General features: G+C 43.2%; 1 protein-coding gene and 1 long non-coding RNA gene across 2 annotated transcripts in view; both read right to left on the bottom strand.

The window, feature by feature from the left end:
- The window catches only part of ascc3 (activating signal cointegrator 1 complex subunit 3), a 220,671-nt gene that overhangs the window by 178,183 nt on the left and 18,626 nt on the right, over nucleotides 1–23,862 (bottom strand). Inside the window, exons 4-5 of the mRNA XM_074654885.1 lie at nucleotides 17,461–18,038; nucleotides 10,425–10,542 (exon numbers count right to left, since the gene is read on the bottom strand). Coding sequence (XP_074510986.1) covers nucleotides 10,425–10,542; nucleotides 17,461–18,038 — 696 coding nt within the window. The remainder of the gene's footprint in view (nucleotides 1–10,424; nucleotides 10,543–17,460; nucleotides 18,039–23,862) is intronic.
- On the bottom strand, nucleotides 7,821–10,418 carry LOC141779811 (uncharacterized). Its single transcript, XR_012596440.1, has 3 exons — nucleotides 8,303–10,418; nucleotides 8,216–8,259; nucleotides 7,821–8,170 (listed from the first exon to the last, which is right to left on the bottom strand). It is a non-coding gene; the product is annotated as an uncharacterized LOC141779811 (long non-coding RNA).

The raw sequence follows: 23,862 nt of genomic DNA on the forward strand, positions 1-23,862 counted from the left end.
ATTGGTGATAATTCTCTGTGGGTTTCTCGCTACAACTGATACCTTCCACCTTATGCCTAGTTCACACTACAGCTTTAGCCCTGATTCTCCAATCACCAACAGTTATTAGAGCTCCCAGACAAAAGCCCCAGATCAGAGGCAAATCGCTATTGTCTTGGCGCTCGCAAATCTGCGCTGGAACGCTATGTGTGAACTGTTGAAAGACGAGAGCCGCGAGGCTCTCTGGTGCACTGCAGACACATCCCAGATATCCAGCATCAACACCTGTCAGGGACTCTGTCAGGGAGCTACGGCCAAAATATACTTCCATCTTTACAGGAAACAACTTGGTTAGGTTTAGGAAGAGATGGTGTTTTGGGTTAAAAATAACTGTAAATAAAGTGGCATAACTTCAGTACGGAAGTTACGTGAAAAATAAATCAACATCGACTTCTGGTTTCACACTTGACATGAAACCCGGTTTCGTGGTTGAAAGTCCGGTATCTTTTGACCAACCCATCCACCCCGACCTCCTCCCTATGCAGCGTTTGTCGCTCTTTATACTTCCTGGTTCACAATTACGTGATGATGTATATGAATTACAGTGCATTACTTTTCGTAAGTATAACAACGAACAGTGAGAACAGCCTGCGCAGGTATACGTCATTTACAAATGTAGTTTGGAGACCAGACGTACTCATCAGGGATTATCTTGTAGTGTGTGCCCCCCCGTCAGCGGTCAGTCATGTAGTGTGAAAACCTCAATGACTTCAAGACTCCCGATTACAAGCTAAACTAAATAATGGAACTATAAAATAGAATGACTCAAAGTGAAAAGTGTTATTTTATTTTATTTTGTTATTTGCTTGTGCAACTGCTTTTTCTTATCTGTTCTGAAGAGTACTCAACTTTACTACAAGGGCTGCAACTATGTTATTATCAAATAACCTGTCTACTATCATTTCAAATACACACGTGGACAAAATTGTTGGTACCATTCCGTTAAAGAAAGAAAAACCCACAATGGTCACTGAAATAACTTGAAACTGACAAAAGTAATAATAAATAAAAATGTACTGAAAATGAACTAATGAAAATCAGCTATTGTTTTTGAATTGTGGTTCAACAGAATCATTTTAAAAAACAAACTAATGAAACTGGCCTGGACAAAAATGATGGTACCCCTAGAAAAGATTGAAAATAATTTGACGATAGGGACATGTTAAACTAAGGTGTGTCCTGTAAATAGCATCACAGGTATCTTCAAACTTGTAATCAGTCAGTCCGCCTATTTAAAGGGTCAAAAGTAGTCACTGTGCTGTTTGGTATCATGGTGTGTACCACACTGAACATGGACCACAGAAAGCTAATGGTAAAAAGGCTAAAAGACCATCTCCAAGCAGCTTGATGTTCCTGTGACTACAGTTGCACATATTATTCAGAAGTTTAAGGTCCATGGGTCTGTAGCCAACCTCCCTGGACGTGGCCGCAAGAGGAAAATTGATGACAAATTGAAGAGACGGATAGTACGAATGGTAACCAAAGTGCCCAGAACAACTTCCAAAGAGATTAGAGGTGAACTCCAAGGTCAAGGTACATCAGTGTCAGATCGCACCATCCGTCACTGTTTGAGCCAAAGTGGACTTAATGGAAGACGACCCAGGAGGACACCAAATCATAAAAAAGCGAGACTGTAATTTGCCAAAATGCATATTGACAAGCGACAAAGCTTCTGGGAGAATGTCCTTTGGACAGATGAGACAAAACTGGAGCCACATCAGCTCTATGTTCACAGACGCAAAAATTAAGCATCCAAAGAAAAGAACACTGTACCTAATGTGAAACATGGAGGAGGCTCGGTTATGTTCTGGGGCTGCTTTGCTGCATCTGGCACAGGGTGTCTTGAATCTGTGCAGGGTACAATGAAATCTGAAGACTATCAAGGCATTCTGGAGCGAAATGTGCTGCCCAGTGTCAGAAAGCTTGGTCTCAGTTGCAGGTCATGGGTCCTCCAACAGGATAATGACCAGAAACACAGCTAAAAACACCCAACAATGGCTAAGAACAAAACATTGGACTATTCTGAAGTGGCCTTCTATGAGCCCTGATCTAAATCCTACTGAACATCTGTGGAAGGAGCTGAAACATGCAGTCTGGAGAAGGCGCCCTTCAAACCTGAGACAGCTGGAGCAGTTTGCTCACGAGGAGTGGGACAAAATACCTGTTGACAGGTGCAGAAGTCTCATTGAGAGTTACAGAAATCACTTGATTGCAGTGATTGCCTCAAAAGGTTGTGCAACAAATATTAAGTTAAGGGTACCATCATTTTTTTGTCCAGGCCAGTTTCATTAGTTTGTTTTTAAAAATGATTCTGTTGAACCATAATTCAAAAGCAATGTCTGATTTTCATTAGTTCATTTTCAGTACATTTTTATTTATTACTTTTGTCAGTTTCAAGTTATTTCAGTGACCATTGTGGGTTTTTCTTTCTTTAACGGAAGGGTACCAACAATTTTGTCCACGTCTGTATAAAACATCAGACAACGGTGAGAAATAACCATAACAATGTCCTAGAGCCTAACTTAAGAGCTGATGTCTTCAAATGTCTTGAATATCCAGTTTACCATCAGAAAATGTTGCTTTTCCATCACCGTCTCTCTTTCCATTAAATGTACAGTAGGTCTGCAGTTAGAGGTTTGTCAGGCCTCCATACAGTTGTCTTGTGTTGCTCTGTGTACGATGACACAGCAGTGAAGGGCAGATTAACTGACAGCATGAGGTTAGAATGAGGTGATCACCGTTTAAGGGGAAGACATACAGTAGAGATTAATATATTGCAGTATATCCATGTTATTGTACTTTGGCCTTGCATAGCCCTTGATGTATCCAGCACCTGTTCTAAACTTTTTGGATATGTAGACATATTGTCTTTTTAATTGTCCGTTCCACATACCACTGCCTCTATCAGCCATTGAAATGTGGAAAAGAGCCACCAAGAGAATCTGTTCTTTGATAAACATGCAAGTGCCAAGCTGCAAACAGCAATTTAAAAGCTAATCAGCAAGAGACAGGCATTCCCACTAAATCCCACTCTTCCTGATGGCATGCAAATAGTGGAAAATTTAATCAGTCTTTTTTAACCCCTCCTGACTTTACCCTCAGTCGTCAAGGCAACACTAATCTCAAAAGCTGTCTGGCAAGTGAAATTTTTAACGCTGATCAAAAGTTCTTCACAATGGGAATAACATGAGCTGAGGCTTGAAGCTTGTTTTCTGCCGACTAAAATATACACAATCATTGGCCCATATATTTCAAAGATACAGTATATTATATTAACCACATCTCTGCTGATGTGTCCCAGATTCATTTGTTTTAATGACAAATGCATCAAGTATTGAGAAGTTTGATACAACTGAAGTTGTCTGTTGGCAGTCTAAACTGTATAGGACCCTAAACCAGCATGATGGTCTGCAGCTTCTCTTTGACTACTAAAATCAACTATAATCAACTATAGGACTTAACTTAACTCAAGACTTTAAGAAAAACTACACCCAGTTTCATAATCTTGCTTGTGCTGCTAACTAGCGTTGACATCATTGTGACATCACAGCACCACCTTCAGAGTTTCAGAGGGATGATTTGGATGCCGTACCAAGCGAGAAGCACAGGAGCCTAAACCTCAGGACGCCCACGACTGGAGTCATACACACACATATATATATATATATATATATATATATATATATTATATCTATCTCTCTCTCTCTATATATATATATATATATATTTATATATATACTGGAAAAACAAAGTTTGGAAACTTGTGTTTGGTCGATTATTTCTCTGTTGTTCCAATGCTAATGGTCATTGTATTTTACATGGTTGGAAAGCCTGTTTATTTACCTTCGCAATGATGTCCAACTTGTAAAGATCATGCATTTGTGGGATGAGCAGCACAGCTGATTATGTGGGTAGCGCCCAAGAAAAATTTGCCAAAATGGTCTGCCAATGGTAAACAGTGTATTCTCATAAGGCTACCAGGAAGCCTGCAATGACTGCCCTTCAACGTCAGGCCCATTTGCGCTGGTGTTGACAACACAGACAATGGAACCTGAACATGTGGGGGAATGTCATGTTCAGTGATGAGTCCAGGTTCTGTCTGCCAAAGTTGGATGGCAGGGTCAAAGTATGGAGACGACGTGGAGAACGCTATGCTGATTGTTGCACCGATGGAGTAACAGCTTTTGGTGGGGGCAGTGTCATGGTGTGGGGAGGCATCTCCCTCACTGGCAAAACAAGGCTTGTCATCATTGAAGGCCATCTCAATGCAGGGAGATATCGGGATGAGATTCTGCAGCCAGTGGCGATCCCATATCTCCACAATCTGGCACCTAACTTCATCCTCCAAGAAACAACGCTCACCCCCGCAGAGCCAGGGTTATCACAGACTACCTCCACAATGTGGGAGCAGAGAGAATGGAACGGCCTGCCAAGAGTCCACACCTCAACCCAAATGAACACTTGTAGGATCAGCTTGGGCGTGCTGTACGTGTTAGAGTGACCAACACAACCTCGTTGGCTGACCTGCAACGAATCCTGGTTGAGGAATGGAACGCCATCCCACAGCAACGTGTGACCAGGTTGGTGACCAGCATGAGGAGGAGGTGCCAGGCTGTTGTGGCTGCGTATCGATCTTCCACCGCTACTGAGGCTCCTGACGGTGTATTAAATGAATAAAGTGTAAAATTGCCAATATGTCTTGTTTGTTCCTTGTTACTGATAGAGAGTTCAATCATCCAATCCACCAAACAACTCAAAACAAGAGTCAATACCAACAGGAGAATACACTGTTTACCATTGACGGAGCATTTTGGAACATTTTTCTTGGGCGCTCCCCACATAATCAGCTGTGCTGCTCATCCCACAAATGCATGATCCTTACAAGTTGGACATCATTGCGAAGGTAAATAAACAGGCTTTCCAACCATGTAAAATACAATGCCAGTTAGCATTGTAACAACAGAGAAATAATCGACCAAACACAAGTTTCCGAACTTTGTTTTTCCAGTTTATATATATATATATATAGACTCAGAAAATGTCAGTCAATGAACGTTCAGCCGAAACCAACGTTGATATCTGAGAGTTTAAAAATCCAATAATGATTTATCTAACGAAAGTAGTTTTTTTTTTCATAAGCACATAACATAAACATACATTTTTGGTAAGGATCCTTTATATTCGATTTTTCAAAGACTTGTGACCAATATATGTAGTGAGCGGTGTAAAAATCAGAGTCCTCTGGTGGACAAACTATGTGCTTGTGATACTGTTTTTAAATGACCTTAAACATAATTTAGCATTTCTGTGGTGACATTTCTTGTTGTGTATCAACCTCTGTTGTAAGCTAATATCAGCTAATATATTGGTCTAGCTCTAGTGTCAGCCACTTACTGTGTGTATCATGTCAACCATACAGTATGCTTGTGTCGATGCATGTGCATCCTTGTGTGCGTGAAGGACAAAACGGGGCCCTGCTCACATAAACATGAAAAGCACCACTGATTGTCAAAAAGTCCACAGCGTCCCTTTAAGAATAAAATGTTGTCATCAGTATGTGTATAAGACAGATGTATATTATCCAACAAGGACCTTTACATTTTTTCAACACTCATAATAAGTTAACACATCTGAATGTTTAAATATTAGCTATTGACTTGAATAGATTTAATTCATGACATAATGATTGAGCTCTTCTGTTGAGGCCTGACTTTAACCCTTTAAAATAGACTTAACACCATTGGGCTACACTAATGATTTCATTGTCTAATATTACAACTGAACTAGAGTCGATGGTATACATCAATGATTTAACCTGACAGAGTTACTAGTCTTCATTAATTAGCTCATGCACTGTTTCACACCCAGCATTAAAATCTGTATTTGTGAATTTCAAATGACTCCAAAACCTCTGAAGGATGAGTTCGTATGACTTTAAATAGTTGCAGGATTATTCTGACAAAGCAGGAGCGCTCTCTTCTAATCTTCAGCCGCTCTTTGATATCTACCGTGCATATGGATCAGAAGAGAGCTCTAGCAATGAAATATTATCCATCCCATCTTTCCACCAATATCTTCAAATACGTACGCTCTACACATGGAGGAGAGGAAAACCTGCCACCTTAGGATGAAGGAAACAGGGGGTCGGAACCACGGATGTATAAAGAGGGCTGGATACAGCCTCGGAGTCAGGGCCCCATTCATTCCTATGAAAGCTGCTCAGTGGCGCACGGGTATAAATTTACCCGGATCTTCCAGCGATCTACCGCATCAGTTGGGCCCCGCCTACTGCCCTCGGTCCAGCCTCGGTCTGGTGCTCATTCACATGAACCGATGAAGGGAAATAACATATAAATAAAATATTTTACATGCATTTTATAACTTTTAGGACCTAATGATTAAATAAAGGCTATTCAAGTGTTCATACTGGGAAGTTGATTCACCTAAAAAAAAAAAAACTATCCTCTGAGCTACAGACGTCTCTTTCCCAATGTAAGTCTATGGGAACAAGTATTTTTGGGCCCAATGCATCACATGACAGACACAGAAGTTGTAGTACCCCTGTTTGGGCACTATGTAAAATCTGCTTCAAAGCCCAGCGCTCCTCCTGGGGGCATGGTCGAGACACAATGCTGGCTCAGGATGGAGGACAGCATTTAAAGAAAACTAGAATTACTGCCTCAGAGTTGTATGTCACCGCCAACCAGCTGAGTTGCAGTTTAAATGTCATCACCTCATCATTTCATCCTATTAGACATTTGACATGTTAAATTGGGATAATTAGCATATGAATTATTGAGTTAAGGTCAAAAATGTGTTTTGTGAGGTCACAGTGACCTTTGACCACCAAAATCTTCAGTCCATCCTTGAGTCCAAGTGGACGTTTGTGCCAAGTTTGAAGAAATTCACTCCAGGCGTTCCTGAGGTATCATGTTCATGAGAATGGGATGAATGGACAACCCAAAAACATCATGCTTCCAGCCGCAGCTATCGCCGGCACGGAGGCATTAAATGACACTGGCATGGAAGGCAGGTACATCAATAGGTGGGCTGCTTTAGTACAGCTCACTATCAAGCCTCCTGAAATACTATCTCATACAAAATCAATAAGCTCAGCTTTAAGCCGCTGGGAGAGCCTGATAACTATAGCAAAAACCAATGTAAGCCTATTCCTCACAAGAGCCCGTGCTTATTTGGGCCTTAGCAACACCATGCACGTGCCAGCCTTTTTCACTCTTAGTATGGCATGATGTTCTATCATTTCTCTAATTCATGAGTAGGCTTGTCGCAATTATTACATCATCGCCTCGCCTGATCGTGATTACTTGAGCTGACCACGAACATTTTGTATAATCTTTGGGTTCCACAATGTAAAGCCAATGTTACAATTGTGGCAACAAATACAAAGTGAATGAGCATATTCATCTGCTGGGTAAATAAAGTGTTTAACTGGTTGGTTGTCTAGATCTTACCGGACAGGTTCTTCTTTTTCAACTCATATGACCATATTTCTTCCAGCCAAGGCAAGAGCAAATGAAATGTCGGAGCTGGAAGACCCACCTGCGGGGTCCCAGTCAGCACCAACAGCAACGGAGCGAGAGTCGAGTATACAGGGATTAAAGCAACAAAAAAAAAATACAAATTCTGGCCAAGTCATATTCCCCATCTATGTAATTTGGCAAGCTATCCAACTAACATATCCACTCAAAAAGATCATATATTTTGTTAGCAATAATGTTAGCAAGCAAGCAAGCTAAGGTTAGCCTGCTAGCTGTAACTTAGCTCCGCTGCATGGATCTGGCGTTGGTTGCTTTTTATCGTTTGCTAATAAATTCATTTGCAAACGACAAGCCATCCAATTTACCAGTCAGACCAGCCCCGGGAGTCTGAATGAAACAGCTGACGTTACAGATGCCCACTGTTGGTGCTATAGGGGAGCTGAAGAGAGGCAAGGCACTTGGGAGTGCTCATAGACGTCACATCCTTTGGGTGTTCCCCGAAAAACCATCCCTAGTCCTTTACATAGAAATCAGTCAACGGGCTATCAGAAATCAGTCATCTCCTGTCCTCTCCCCTCTCTGATCACCTGTCTCTGTCTCTCCATCTCCCGTCCTCTCCCCTCTCTGATCACCTGTCTCAGTCTCTCCACCTCCCGTCCTTTCCCCTCTCTGATCACCTGTCTCTGTCTCCCATCTCCTGTCCTCTCCCCTCTCTGATCACCTGTCTCTGTCTCTCCATCTCCCGTCCTCTCCCGTCTGATCACCTGTCTCTGTCTCTCCATCTCCTGTCCTCTCCCCTCTCTGATCACCTGTCTCTGTTTCCCCATCTCCTGTCCTCTCCCCTCTCTGATCATCTGTCTCTCCATTTCCTGTCCTCTCCCCTCTCTGATCACCTGTCTCTGTTTCCCCATCTCCTGTCCTCTCCCCTCTCTGATCATCTGTCTCTGTCTCTCCATCTCCCGTCCTCTCCCTCTCTGTTAACCTATCTCTGTCTCCCCATCTCACGTCCTCTCCCCTCTCTGATCACCTGTCTCTGTCTCCCCATCTCCTGTCCTCTCCCCTCTCTGATCACCTGTCTCTCCATCTCCTGTCCTCTCCCCTCTCTGATCACCTGTCTCTCCATCTCCCGTCCTCTCCCCTCTTTGATCACCTGTGTCTGTCTCTCTATCTCCCGTCCTCTCCCCTCTCTGATCACCTGTCTCTGTCTCCCCATCTCCCGTCCTCTCCCCTCTCTGATCACCTGTCTCTGTCTCCCAGTCTCCCGTCCTCCCCCCTCTCTTATTACCTTTCTCTGTCTCTCCATCTCCGGTCCTCTCCCCTCTCTGATCACCTGTCTCTGTCTCTCCATCTCCCGTCGTCTCTCCTCTCTGATCACCTGTCTCTGTCTCTCCATCTCCCGTCCTCTCCCCTCTCTTATCACCTGTCTCTGTCTCTCCATCTCCTGTCCTCTCCCCTCTCTGATCACCTGTCTATGTCTCCCCATCTCCTGTCCTCTCCCCTCTCTGATCACCTGTCTCTGTCTCCCCATCTCCCGTCCTCTCCCCTCTCTGATCACCTGTCTCTGTCTCCCCATCTCCCGTCCTCTCCCCTCTCTGATTACCTTTCTCTGTCTCTCCATCTCCGGTCCTCTCCCCTCTCTGATTACCTGTCTCTTGTCTCTCCATCTCCCGTCCTCTCCCCTCTCTGATTACCTGTCTCTGTCTCTCCATCTCCCGTCCTCTCCCCTCTTTGATCATCTGTCTATGTCTCTCCATCTCCCATCCTCTCCCCTCTTTGATCACCTGTCTCTGTCTCTCCATCTCCCGTCCTCTCCCCTCTCTGTGACCTGTCTCTGTCTCCCCATCTCCCGTCCTCTCCCCTCTCTGATCACCTGTCTCTGTCTCCCCATTTCCCGTCCTCCCCCATCTCTGATTACCTTTCTCTGTCTCTCCATCTCCCGTCCTCTCCCCTCTCTGATCACCTGTCTCTGTCTCCCCATCTCCCGTCGTCTCCCCTCTTTGATCACCTGTCTGTCTCCCCATCTCCCGTCCTCCCCCCTCTCTGATTACCTTTCTCTGTCTCTCCATCTCCGGTCCTCTCCCCTCTCTGATCACCTGTCTCTGTCTCTCCATCTCCCGTTGTCTCCCCTCTTTGATCACCTGTCTCTGTCTCTCCATCTCCTGTCCTCTCCCCTCTCTGATCACCTGTCTATGTCTCCCCATCTCCTGTCCTCTCCCCTCTCTGATCAACTGTCTCTCCATCTCCCGTCCTCTCCCCTTTCTGATCACCTATCTCTGTCTCCCCATCTCCCGTCCTCTCCCCTCTTTTATCACCTGTCTCTGTGTCCCCATCTCCCGTCCTCTCCCTTTTCTGATCACCTATCTCTGTCTCCCCATCCCCCGTCCTCTCCGCTCTCTGATCACCTGTCTCTGTCTCCCCATCCCCCGTCCTGTCCCCTCGCTCAGCCGAGCCAACCAACCTTGTGACGTCACAGACCAGAGGACTACAACATGGCAGCTCTCTTGTCACAAAAGATGAAACAAAGCTTCTTTATTCACTTAAACGCTGACATTTGTCATGTTTGTTATATTATAGTTCATTAGAGTGGAAATCCATTTAGTAAACCAGCTTAACTTGGTTAAACGTTTCATTTCCTCTTTAAGGTCTAGGCAGCCAAGCTAGAACATACACAAATTATTATTTGATTCTGTATGACAATAGAAAAAGAGAAATGCATTAATAACCTCCAGACCTTCAGGCAGTGAGTCTGTACAGCTCAAATGAATCTCTTTTTTTTCTTTTATCTACATAAATGTATATTTGGTATTCATGACTATTTCAAATAGTCAATCCAAGGGGAGTTTGTGTTACCATGGAGATGACCTGGTTGCCATGGGGCCGTCTCACCTGGTGGGTAGCCAGTCCTGTCAGGTGGGATGCTGAGGAGGGAGTCGACGATGGCCGCCCTTCGCTGGAGGAGGGTGGAGATCATCTCCAGCCCCTCTGGGCCCAACAGCTCGAACAGCTGGAGGGAGAGAGTGTCAAAAATACAGTCATCTACAGCAGCAGCAAACATACCACTGCGCACACACACACACATCCAAACATGTATACACATCCTATGGCTCACCAATACCCCCAAACACACTGCTACTGCCAAGGCTGAGCACCTGGTAATTACCATCCGCCTGGTACAGAATATGCTCTGCCGCTTAGCCTCCCAAACATAGCCACCTGGCACTTAGCAAGTGACAGAAAAACAACAACAACTAGATATCCTGTGCACAGCAGCAGCAGCAGCAGCACACAATTAAAACCTTAGTGGGGACAGCGCTGCACAGACAGTCATCAATATCATTGTGAGACGGAAGTGATGATCAAGTTTGTGCTCTCTAATTGGAAAATAGTAGACCTGAAGGCCCAGGGTGTGTAATTTGAACCTGTAAAACAATGCAGTATTTGTTACCTCTCCTTTCAGGATAGAGGTTCGGCTTGCTCTTTCAGTCTGTCCTCCCTTGGGAAGGCAATAGTTAGCACAGCAGGGAACTAAAACAACAGACACACTTTGATGTCAGGTCAGCCAGCGTCTTTGTTGGGGTTATCTTTGTTTCCCTCGGTGGTCTCTTTTTTATCTGTTCTAAACTTCTATCGGTCTCCCTGAATGTCTCGGTTTTATTAGAGTTGGGTGGACTGTATGCCAGGACTGGGTGGGAGGTGTTAGGGAGGGCTAGGGTTTCACTTGCTCAAAGGGATTTATTTTTTTTAATGAACTCTCATGAATTCTGTCCTTGGAGTTGACTGATTAGGTGTGGGTTCCGCTGGGACGGAGAGGCAGAGTTTCTCCTTCAGATGGATTCTGTACAGTCCACCATCCTGCAGGCAAGCCCAGCTCCAAAGCATTAACTGTATAATAACTCCACATCGGCAAGGCCATAGGTCAGGAGTGTAAATGTCTGTGTCCTCTGCTCCTTCATCGGTGATTAAATATTCAGCCTTGCCTACTCAGTTTTTCAGCCGGTAAATGGAACGACTAAAGCATTATCTGAACTGAGTCCCCACTGGGCAGGGCTGTATCTGTCCTCAGACCAGTGCAAAATGAAACCCAACTTGGAAAAATGCACCTTAGATCCTTAATAAGTATTCAAATATTCAGTGCAGTTACATTCATGATACGCCATATGACGAGGCACAATATACTAGGATTTGGACGTCTGTGGCAGAGGAGGTAGAACGGGTCATCATTCAATCACAAGGTTGGTGGTTCGATCCCCGGCTCCTACTGTCTACATGTCGTAGTGTTCTTGAGCGAGACACTGAACCCCGAGTTGCTCCCTGGGAGCTTCACAGCAGCCCACTGCCCCTAATGCCTCGGGCACACAAGCAACGTCAGGAGCACGTGGCAGCTGCGTGATTCACGCGTCGGGCGTTAACACCAGCTGCATTTCAGCTGCTTGTCTGCTGCATTTCTGCTGCTGCAGCTGCTGCTGTCAGCCCTGCCTTTCTACATAAAGTTTGCCTTTTAATGGCCATTTCATTTCATTATAAATATCATTTATATTTATTTTAGACCGAGGAAGGTTAAGAAACGTGTGGTAATTTGTAAATAATAGTAATAATCCACAATTAAAACCCCGTACTAAATTCATTCATTGAGTTCTCCAAGTCACTCTATGTTCTAGAACACTGTCCGGCACATATTTCAGAATAAAAGCCTTGTGTTAACAAATGAAGGAATTTTGTCCACAGAAAAAATGCTTGAGGGCTTTTATTTCGAAATGAAAGCATTGATTTAAACCCCATACTTTATCAATTCATGTAGCTCTCTAAGTCACTGCATGTTCCACAGCACTGACTGCTCATATTTCAGAATAAAAGCCTTGTGTTAACAAATTAAGGAATTCTGTCCAGAGAAAAAATGCTTGAGGGCTTTTATTTTGAAATGAAAGCAGGAAGTGTTGATTTAAAAATAAGTCTTTATTTTTTTTCTCTCCGTAACATATTCTACAGATAGACATCGAGACTGTAGTAATGTAGCGGATATGATGATAATATACTGTCAATAGATCACCTTCACTGTCTGTTGCTGCTGTGAGACGTGCACGGCACGCGTCAAAAATAGGTGAGACCTCTATTCTCAAGAAGAGACGCAGCTGAGACGTGCGTCTCACGCGGGCAGTGTGGCTGCTCTAACCTGTTAACACGGACGCCGAAATAAAAAACAACAGGTAACACAGCCGCCACGCGCTCCTGACATTCCTGGTGTGTCCGAGCTGTAATGCTGAGGATGGGTTAAATGCAGAGGTCACATGTCACTGCGTTGTGCTGTGTACGATAGTGTGTTACCGTAGAAATAAAGTTTTCTGTTTTGTTTCTACCATGCATTGGCCAGTGTTTGTGAAAAGAAATGTTTAGGCATAAAGTACATTAAAATGGAAAACAATAATAACAAAAACTCAGTGTGGAATCTCATTATGACAGTATAAAAATAAATATATGAATAACCTTTTCAAACAGAGCATTTATTATAAATAATGGGCTACGTCTCTGCTCATCCACAGGTCCCTCAGTGCAAGATGCTGGTTACAGAGCTGACTACTGTCATATTTGAATGTCTTAATATTTCTTGAGTTGAGAGGAAACTAACTAGGCTTTTGACTAAACATGCCAAAATGTAATTACAACACTTTGTGATGAGTTATTAACATATCTTATACACACAATGCTAAAGCCCTTGTCCAACTCACTTAGCCTGCACAGTGACCCTGACCTTTGACCACCAAAATCCAAACAGTTCATTCTTCAGTCCAGGTGGATGTTTGTGCCAAATATGAAGAAATTCCCTCTATGTGTTTCACGTTCACAAGAATGGGCAGACGGACGGACGGATATTTGTAACAACTGTGCATTTTGCGATAAAAGCAATACATTTGGTACAGATGTAGGTTTCTGTTGTGAAAAGATATAGATATCGGGGCGCTGACAATTTGGCCCCTGAGGGCTGTGGCAGCCATATTTCGCTAAACATTCCAAAATTTTGCAGAATACTGATTTTATGACACTTGATGATGTCCAAGGTGTGTTCAAGCTGATTAGATCAGATGTTGAGAGATGATTCTATCAAAGTTCAGTATCGCTTTAACTGTGATTGGAGGTTACTGGAGACCCAGAAATTTATCCAGCAATATCTCTCTCGATTTTACTACTAATGAAAAGCTGAAGATCTTGCCATTCTAACGGTGTATTGGTTGTCATTCTATCATGAAGGTAAGCGGGTAAAGTTTGACCTTGAAGTGACCTTTCTCCTTTTATTTGGTTTTTGTGTTTTTTCTCAGGTTAAAAGCTTTCAACAAGCACTCCTAAAAAATAAAGAAGTAAAGAAACCTGCCCGTGATCTTCTGACATCCAATCTGATCAGCTTGAACACACCTTGGACATCATCAAGACTCATAAAATCAGTTCTCTGCAACATTTAGGAATATTTAGCGCCTATTTGACAGCCATTTTGAAAAATGGCTGCCACAGCCCTCAGGGGCCAAATTGGCAACGCCCCGATATCAATATCTTTTCATAACATAGAAAACCTACATCTGTACCAAATTTTTTTGCTTTTAATCGCAAAATTCACAGTTGTTATGCTTAACTGCCCCGCTAGAAGCCCTTTTTTCTTGTTTTGGTTTAACAAAAGAAGAGAGATGATTCAAATGTTAAATGTCTAAATATAAGCAACCAGCTGTTCAGTGTTGAGACGCTCTACACAGGACACTAATCAATCAGTCCATTAATCAATAGAACTGTCTATGAAGGCTTCACTTGCTTTTTTCTGTGCATAATACAGTGGTTGTGTATTGGTCTGTGAGTGCTCCTGAGTCCACAGCTGTCCTGTGGCCGAACACTTCCAGTGGGACCATGATGGAGGCTGACATGCTGCTTTCTCTATGCAGCCTGTGTAGATCAGCTGTTACTGACAAATGGGATTTTCCTAAAAAACTTTAATTTCCGATCATTTAACAAAATGAGCCAAACTTCTCAAATATTTCAGATGCAACACAATTTACAACAATATATGTAGTAAAAATGAACAAAATCGTGGCTTATATCAGATAATATCTGCTGAGAGCAGAACTAGAATTCAATTGTCATGTTAGCTACAGTATGTTTTAAAATGTTATACAGTATGTCAGGAGTCAGGATGAGGTTCCATTACCTGACTCTTATTTGGCAGATGCTTTTGTCCAACACAACTTATAATAAGTGCATCCAAACTCAAATATATGTAATAAAAAATTGGAATTGCAACCCTTCCAAACAACAAATAGGCCTTTTCCATCACAGGGCCTTGACGTGTCGTAGCTTAAGGTGTAGCCGGTCACGGGTTCTGCTGTTGTTTTCACTGTGCTCCCCCCTCTACGGAGGACAGCTCCTCTACGGAAATTTAAAGTCATGTACCTCCCTCCACCCCGCGGCGAGTCAGATTGCCTATAGACGATCTCGAATAACCACGATTGGCCGATATGAAATAGCAAACGATCGCCCAACCCCAGTCAGCAATGAGAAATAATAAGAAGCAGGTTGTCTCCATTCTCAGCTCTAATGGCACCGAGTTTACACCTTTACTCTCTACTGGGGACTCTGGAGTCACACAGAGGGAGATGCATGGAGAGTCTGCAGGTGCTCTCTGTCTCACACACACACACACACACACACACACACACACACACACACACACACACACACACACACACACACACACACACAGGGCATTCTACATCTAAAGATGTCAGTGGGAGAGTTCGCTTCCAAATGTCAGCTACGTGAGAAACATTGGAACGAACTGTAACCAGCTGAAGTTGTACAATTCTGCACAACTTCTATGTCTTTGTAGAGAGAGAGAGAGATGCTGCAGAGGAGCAATATGGACAATATAACAGCCTTGGAGTAAAAGGGAGACAGAGAATGGAAGTGGGTGAAAATGCAGGAGGACAGAATGATGGAGCACTCTCCTGATTCATAAGTAAATGTAAAGGATGGCAAATAACTGCTGGAGGTCTCAAGGTCTACAGTGATCCTGAGCCTGACCTTCATTTATATGTCTGTCTATCTGTCTGTTCTCTGTGCTTCACACAGGGAGATGATGGTGTCATTTTCGAGCATATGCAGATGTATAAAAAAAGCAATGCTTTATTGGTAGCTGTCCTTTTTTAAACTCACATTTGGCAAAACATATTTGTTCTTCCATTATTTTCTCCAGTCTGAAAGCTTCCTTGTGAGCTGCTGACTGTCAGCGTTGCCTCACCCAAAGACATATAAACATGTTATACTTATAAATATCTGGCATCCCTTCAGTTTTTCAAGATGCAAGATCATCGAGAGACACAAATTACCGGAGTCAAAGTCCTTGTTTGTGCATGTACACGTACTTGGCCAAGAAAGCTGGTTCTGATTTTTTCTTTTCTTGCATTTGTTTGGAATAATTAGACAATGTAAAATAACTCATAAGATAAATAAAATGATCATACGTGAAGTGATTAATATTATTGAATTAGCACCCAGCCCTACTCTATCCAGCCCCAGCCCATCTCACTGCCCACTCCCCACAGAGTATTAACACCATCTCATCTTACCTTTCTATCCTCGACACTGTCTTCAAGGTTGAACTCTGCTTTTATGTGTTCATGTTGTTGAGTTGCTAATAACCCCAAAGGTACATTATTACCAATGAAGGTCAAAGCCAGGCAGGACGTTGGATGTCTAAAAAGGTCTGGAGGTAAAGGCCAAGGATGACCAGGACATGATAAGTCCAGCATCTGGATCAAACCCAGAAGACCTGCTGTTGAAGGTCAAGGTCACCGAATCAATAGGGGCCATTAAGACAGGTCAAACTTCAGGTCATAGAAATACCATGTGAATAATTGATTCCTCATTTTTAAGTTCAATTTCAAATTGATCCCTAAAGTTCTTCCCAAGGTCTTTATCAGAAGGAGGGCTGCCCCCTCAACGTTGATGATTCCAGAATCAATGCAAGGTTTGTTCACTAACAAAGGATAACAGCACGGCTATAAACCTTTACAAACCAAGACTTAGACAGAACTACTTGACTGCAAAACTAACTGTAATGGAAATAGAGAGGTGTGAAGGAAACAGAGGGCAGCATGTCTCCTTTCTGTTGGCTGCTCCAATTCTCTCAACTCGTTGTTAGCCATGGTGTTAGCTAAACCACTTCTGAACTAGACCCTGGTACAAACTCCTCCACTGCAGTCCACACAGGGCTGTCCACAGCCAATCAGCCAGGAGATTTTAGAAGTGAACTGAGACCAGAGCACACACTTTTTACTTCTCTGACTGCCTGGAAATCTGATGTTTTCACATCACAGATGATGAGCAAAGGCATTAAAAGGTGAGTCTTACAGGTAGAACATGAGACTTGATTAAGTGTGGAGCTGCTGCTCTGCAGGTGTGCTGGGCTGGACTGTAACTGGGCAGATGAGTGACATTAATAAAATGTAAAAACAAATCAAATATATCTATAGATAGGAAAAGGCAAGAAGCGCAAACACATGACAAATTAAAACACAGACATTTTGAAAATTGGAATATTCAGCCAAAAGCATACTTTGGTACAGCCATCTTTCTTTCCCATCAAGATTATTTTATCTATGATTCTGATTCAATTCACTTATTCCAGTTTGTAATAATGTTAACATAAAGGATTATTGTTATTAAAAAAAAGTTATTAAAAACCTACACCCCTGTGTAAGTCGTGTAAATTCTGTGTCAGGAATTGATTTAAGCTATGATGTTTTTTTTTCTTCAATGTTACAGATAAAACAGGTGTGAGCCGCACTAAGCACATTTGAGCGTGTTTAACATGTGTAAAATGATTCCCAGGAATAACTTATCTGATACAGTATCTCTATATTAGATTGCATTTCCCAGTGACACATACCTCATTCTGCAGCTCATCGTCGCTCTTGTGAGAGGCCAGCATTTCAAACAGGGAGGTGCACAGCTCCTCTGGGCTGGATGAGATCATGTTTCCTCCATTCAGATACTTCTCCACCTCTGTTCTAAGGATGCCTCCATCCCCAGAGCTCAGACACCCTCCTGAGCTGGACACCCCCTCCTCACTGGCGACCTTCCTCCCACTCTGCTGGTTGTTGAGGAAGTTGATAAAGTCGAGACTCACGTCCTCCTCCTGGATGCCAGAGCAGGGCAGGTCCTCCAGCGGGTCCAGTGCATAGAAGTCATACGAGAAGGCGATATTGCGTCCAAAAGTAGAGCCTCGTTGGGGGTCGTTACGGGAGCACAGGCTCTGGATAAAGTTCTCAACTCGGGAGTCTCCGAGTGGAGCCACCAGCCGAGCGACACAGGCACAGGAGACTTCAGCTGCCGATGATGGAAAGGGGCCAAACATCTGTTTAATGGCCCGGGTCTCCTCTGTGCCCACATGGTCTTTGTTGTGGAAGGTCTCAAACAGAAAGACAGCAGCACTTTCGATGGCCGCCTGACCATGTTCAGTCCCCACTGTAAAACAAAACACAACCTGTTTACACTTTGAGGTCCTGATTGCAGCAGCCACAGGCAGATTTAGTGATTTGTGGGCTCTTGGCAAACCCACACATGGGGCCTCCCTCTGTGGCTTCTTCTCAGCCTTTCCCTAACAGCATCGCCCTGTCGGGGATTCTTTCACAACAATGACCGGCTCACTGTAAATTATCCCTTACGTACAGTATGCATCATGATGAAATGAAAGTAGATGAAGGAAAAGCGCATTATCAGCATCTTTTTAGCAACTGTAATACCAGCTGTCAGTATTCTTTTGTGCCAGGTTGAGAGGTCTAAAGAAGAATCCTACTTCAGAGTCAATAGTTTGGAACAATTTGGTATTTTGGTTTTAAAAATGGAACTCAAAGCTGAGAACATATTTCCTCCTCACTTTGGGACCTACAAAATAAAAAAAAATAGAAGAAGAAGAGAAGAAAGAAGAAAGGTACTTTATTGATCCCCGAGGGGAAATTCAATTTTCCACTCGGTTATTTACACAGTACATAGTACACACAGGCCCGAAATACACACACACACATGCACAAACAGGACCTACGTGCATTAATGGAGAGATGTCAGAGCAAGGGGGCTGCCCCTGACAGGCGCCCCGAGCAGTTGGGGGTTTGGTGCCTTGCTTAAGGGCACCTCGGCAGTGCCCAAGAGGCAAACTGGCATCTCTCCAGCTACCAGTTCACACTCAGTACTTGGTCCTTGTGGGGACTTTAACCAGCGACCCTCCGGTTCCCGAGCCAAGTCCCTATGGACTGAGCTACTCCCGCCCAGGTTCCTGAGTTGCAATGCAGTGATGATTTGATTATATATATCACATTTTCTATCCATTCAAAATGTACCTAAAGGGAGATTTGTTAAGTAAACTGGGAAAAAAAAGTTTGGAAACTTGTGTTTGGTGGATTATTTCTCTGTTGTAACAATGCTAATTGGCATTGTATTTTACATGGTTGGAAAGCCTGTTTATTTACCTTCACAATGATGTCCAACTTGTAAGAATCATGCATTTGTGGGATGAGCAGCACAGCTGATTATGTGGGTAGCGCCCAAGATTTGCCAAAATGCTCTGCCAATGGTAAACAGTGTATTCTCCTGTTGGTACTGACTCTTGTTTTGAGTTGTTTGGTGGATTGGATGATTGAACTCTCTATCAGTAACAAGGAACAAACAAGACATATTGGCTATTTTACACTTTATTTATTTAATACAGCGTCGGGAGCCTCAGTAGCGGTGGAAGATCCATACGCAGCCACAACAGCCTGGCACCTCCTCCTCATGCTGGTCACACGTTGCTGTGGGATGGCGTTCCATTCCTCAACCAGGATTTGTTGCAGGTCAGCGTGGTTGTGTTGGTCACTCTAACACGTACAGCACGCCCAAGCTGATCCCACAAGTGTTGAATTGGGTTGAGGTGTGGACTCTCGGCAGGCAGTTCCATTCTCTCTACTCCCACATTGTGGAGGTAGTCTGTGATAACCCTGGCTCTGTGGGGGTGAGCGTTGTCATCTTGGAGGATGAAGTTAGGTCCCAGATTGTGGAGATATGGCTGCAGAATCTCATCCCGATATCTCACTGCATTGAGATGGCCTTCAATGATGACGAGCCTTGTTTTGCCAGTTAGGGAGATGCCGCCCCACACCATGACACTGCTCCCACCAAAAGCTGTTACTCCATCGGTGCAACAATCAGCATAGCGTTCTCCGTGTCGTCTCCATACTTTGACCCTGCCATCCAACTTTCACAGACAGAACCTGGACTCATCACTGAACATGACATTGCCCCACATGTTCAGGTTCAATTGTCTGTGTTGTCGACACCAGTTCAAACGGGCCTGACGGTGAAGGGCAGTCATTGCAGGCTTCCTGGTAGCCTTATGAGAATACACTGTTTACCATTGGCAGAGCATTTTGGAACATTTTTCTTGGGCGCTACCCGCATAATCAGCTGTGCTGCTCATCCCACAAATACATGATCCTTACAAGTTGGGCATCATTGTGAAGGTAAATAAAAAGGCTTTCCAACGATGTAAAATACAATGCCAATTAGCATTGTAACAACAGAGAAATATTCCACCAAACACAAGTCGGCCCGTCGGGTTTCTAAGAGGTCAAATAAAAGTTGCAAGTTGCGTTAATGCGTTAAAAAAATTGTGGTGTTAAAACGACTTTGCGTTAACGCATTATTATCACGTTAACTTTGACAGCCCTAATACATAGATAATACACACAGACACACACATATACATACTGTATATATGTATAACAACAGTGCTGTTTGCATGGCCATTAAATCTGGGCTGTACACACTATTCATAGCTTCAGAGAAGAATCAGCAACCATTCCTCTGAGCAGTAACGGCTACAGCATGAGCTCACAATTTAGGGTCCCTGCACCTTATTTAAATAATATTCCAAACAATTCATGCTTAACCAGAACTGCACTTAACAAAAAGGAATACAGAGTAATTGTCCAATTATAGTAAAAAAATGTCAGAGAGACGGAGGGAGAATAGAGTGAGGAAGGTTGGAGAGGCAGAGAGAAGTGAAAACAGATGAAAGGGATTTAAACCAATTAAAATAGTCTAAAAGCATCAGACTGGTTGCTGCACGTAGCAGAGCAGAATGGCTGCTTTCATCCTCTCCAGAGTGTGCTTAAGAGTTACTTTTTATTTGGATCCAGCCGCATTGTCTGAGGGCAGGTTCAACAGATAAAGCATTGGTGGATCATCACAACACCAAACACTGTTACATTGACTGGCCAATGAGAAGAAAATATACTGCCATAAACGGAGAGGAAAGCAAACCAAATGAAAATCTTCACAGGCTTTCATGAGAGAGCTCCATAACTGACTCATGAACTTGAGCTAACACTTGAAGTGGTAGAGGGAGGATTGTAGCATGTAAAGCATGCTGTCAAACACCTGTTTCTGGAGGAAATCTACCAGATTTGCAATTGTTGGGGAGCATTTTCAAATGAGATGATACTTCTAAAAAAACACACATTTATCTCTGTATTGTTAAATACACATTTATGAGCAAATTATATGGACATCCGGTCTGTGCCAGTAGTCGCTGTACAGTCGTCCATTAAAACTATGCATTTTGTACTGACTGGGAAAAATGCATTGTCCTGCCAGCTGTAAGCCTACCTGGGTTACCATGTCCCATCAATGGCTGCAAGTACTTAATGGTTGCTTGCAAACATGATAAACATCATGGGTACTGCACTGACTGTACACACCAATTGAAAAAGTGTTACCTTTGTGCATCTGAGAAAGGGCAGGTGATATAATGAACTGGATTGGGTTGCATCAGCTATTCCTATATCCACCACTAAGGGTGTGTGTTAAGGCCTTCCTAAATTCTTAGCGACTATTTGTTAGTTTCAAACTAGTCATTCATTAAATCAGACAGCACCATTAAAACTGGTAAAAACTTTAATAATGTGTAAATCAACTGCTAGGAAACACCTTTAGGATCATGCAATCAAAAAGCAACCGAAAAGTCATTGTAGCAAGCTGTAGCATAACTTCCAAAAGAGTAATATTCAGGGGCCAAGCAATATGTTAAATCTTTGTAAATGGATCTCACTATGACTACAAACGCATCCATTTTCTAGATTTATGGATCATTAGAGAATATTACATTATATACAGATCTGTACTGCTAGAAATACTTTACTAAGTGTAGACTCTGATCATCCCTTACCATTACAAAAGTCTTCCTTTTAGTCAGTGTTGAAGATAAAAAACAGAAACCAGAAAACTGAGGATTTTGACAGGAAATGGAAAACTGTTTTCAACAAAGACGATACAATAAATCAGTCCAGACGCTGCCTCTGTTGTCAACTCAATGATGCATTCACAGAACGATTTCTCATGGTATATAAAAAAAGTAAAAACCCGAGAGACCACCTGGTACACACTTGTATTTACCGTCTCTTCAATCAGTACCAGCTCAAGCTACTTTAGCACCTATCCCTGAAGGCAACCGCCACTGTGGTTGCTGCAGTCAGTGTAATTATACTTACCGTTGGAACAGTTTTAAGCATCCCACATGGGTAAAGAGATCTCTATAAAAGGAATTATTTCATGTCACACTAAGTCTGTCATTTACCTCATCACTTGCCCTTGTGTTAAGTCATATGTTGGAAAGACGTTTAGAGCACTGAAAACTCATATCGCTGAACATAGATGTAAAAACATCAATTATCCAGTAGCAGCACATTTTGTTGAATTTTATCATTCTATTTCCTCTCTAAGATATATTGGGATTGAGGAGGTATCACTCCCCCTAAGAAGAGGTCATTTGGAAGTTTTACTTTCCAGGAGGGAACACTATTGGATCCATCGTCTGAGAACCCGTCACCTCATGGATTGAATATAGATTATGACTTGAGGTGTTTTCTGTAATGTACCTCTACTTATTAAATATTTAGATAAAGCTGTTTATGATATTCATCTAGAGCGGATGTTGAACTTTTGCAATATATCTATTAAAAATCCATTCAATGTGTTGTCTCTCAACACATTTTTGAATAAATCACCAAAAACTAGGATGTAAAATTGAAATCTCCATATGGTATGATGAGACATAGTGTCTCTTGTCATGTTGTTTGAAGTAGTTTGATTGGCTGTAGGTCCCGTCACTGTTTGTTGAAGGTTTTGATTCGCTGAAGGCCTCTTGCTTGTTTTTCCTCACCCAAATGGTGGAACATGATTATCTACTGACCAGCAGCTGTGTGACTGGGGTCCGTTGTAGAGATTTGGGGAAACAAGGACTGGTGCATAACAATATAAACCAATCAGCCATCACATTAACATCATTCAGACCACTGACAGGTGATGTGAATAACATGGATTATCTCGTTACAATGGCACCTGACAGTGGGGGGGGGATATATTAGACAGCAAGTGAACATTTTGAACTTTGAACTTTGTTTTGGAAACAGAAAAAATGGGCCAGCGTAAGGATGTGAGAGACTTTGACGAGGGCCAGATAGTGCTGGCTAGACGACTGGGTCAGAGCATCTCCAGAACTGCAGCTCTTGTGGGATGTTCCCGGTCTGCAGTGGTCAGGACCTACCACAAGTGGTCCAAGGAAGGAGAACCGGTGAACCGGCAACAGGGTCAGACCCGAGGCTCATTGATGCACTTGGGGAGCGAAGGCTGGCCCGTGTTGTCTGATCCAATAGAAGAGCTACTGGAGCTCAAACTGCTGAACAAGTTAAAGCTGGTTCTGATAGAAAGGTGTCAGAACACACAGTGAGGAGCATTTTGTTACGTATGGGGCTGAGTAGCCGCAGACCGGTCAGGGTGTCCGTGCTGACCCGTGTCCACCGCCAGAAGCGCCTACAATGGGCATGCGAGCACCCAAACTGGACCACGGAGCAATTGAAGAAGGTGGCCCGGTCTGATGAATCACGTTTTCTTATACATCATGTGGATGGCAACGAGTTCCAGGTGTTGATTCGGCCTCCAAATTCTCCCGATCTCAATCCAATCGAGCATCTGTGGGATGTGCTGGACAACTTAAAGGATCTGCTACTGACGGCTTGGTGCCAGATACCACAGCAGACCTTCAGAGGTCTAGTGGAGTCCATGCCTCGACGGGTCAAACAGCTTTCCAAATACATTTTATATAAATCATTTCAAACGCTTGTCTCTGAGTCTGACCAAAAGCAAACAAACACAGTAGTCCCCTGGAATAGCCATCATGGCTAACTGCATAGGGAACTACATCCAACATGGCAAGGCAATGTGCTCTGATGTAATTAATGTTAATTTCCCCTGTGCT

The sequence above is a fragment of the Sebastes fasciatus genome, chromosome 12 (assembly GCF_043250625.1).
Source record: "Sebastes fasciatus isolate fSebFas1 chromosome 12, fSebFas1.pri, whole genome shotgun sequence".
NCBI classification, from domain to species: domain Eukaryota; kingdom Metazoa; phylum Chordata; class Actinopteri; order Perciformes; family Sebastidae; genus Sebastes; species Sebastes fasciatus.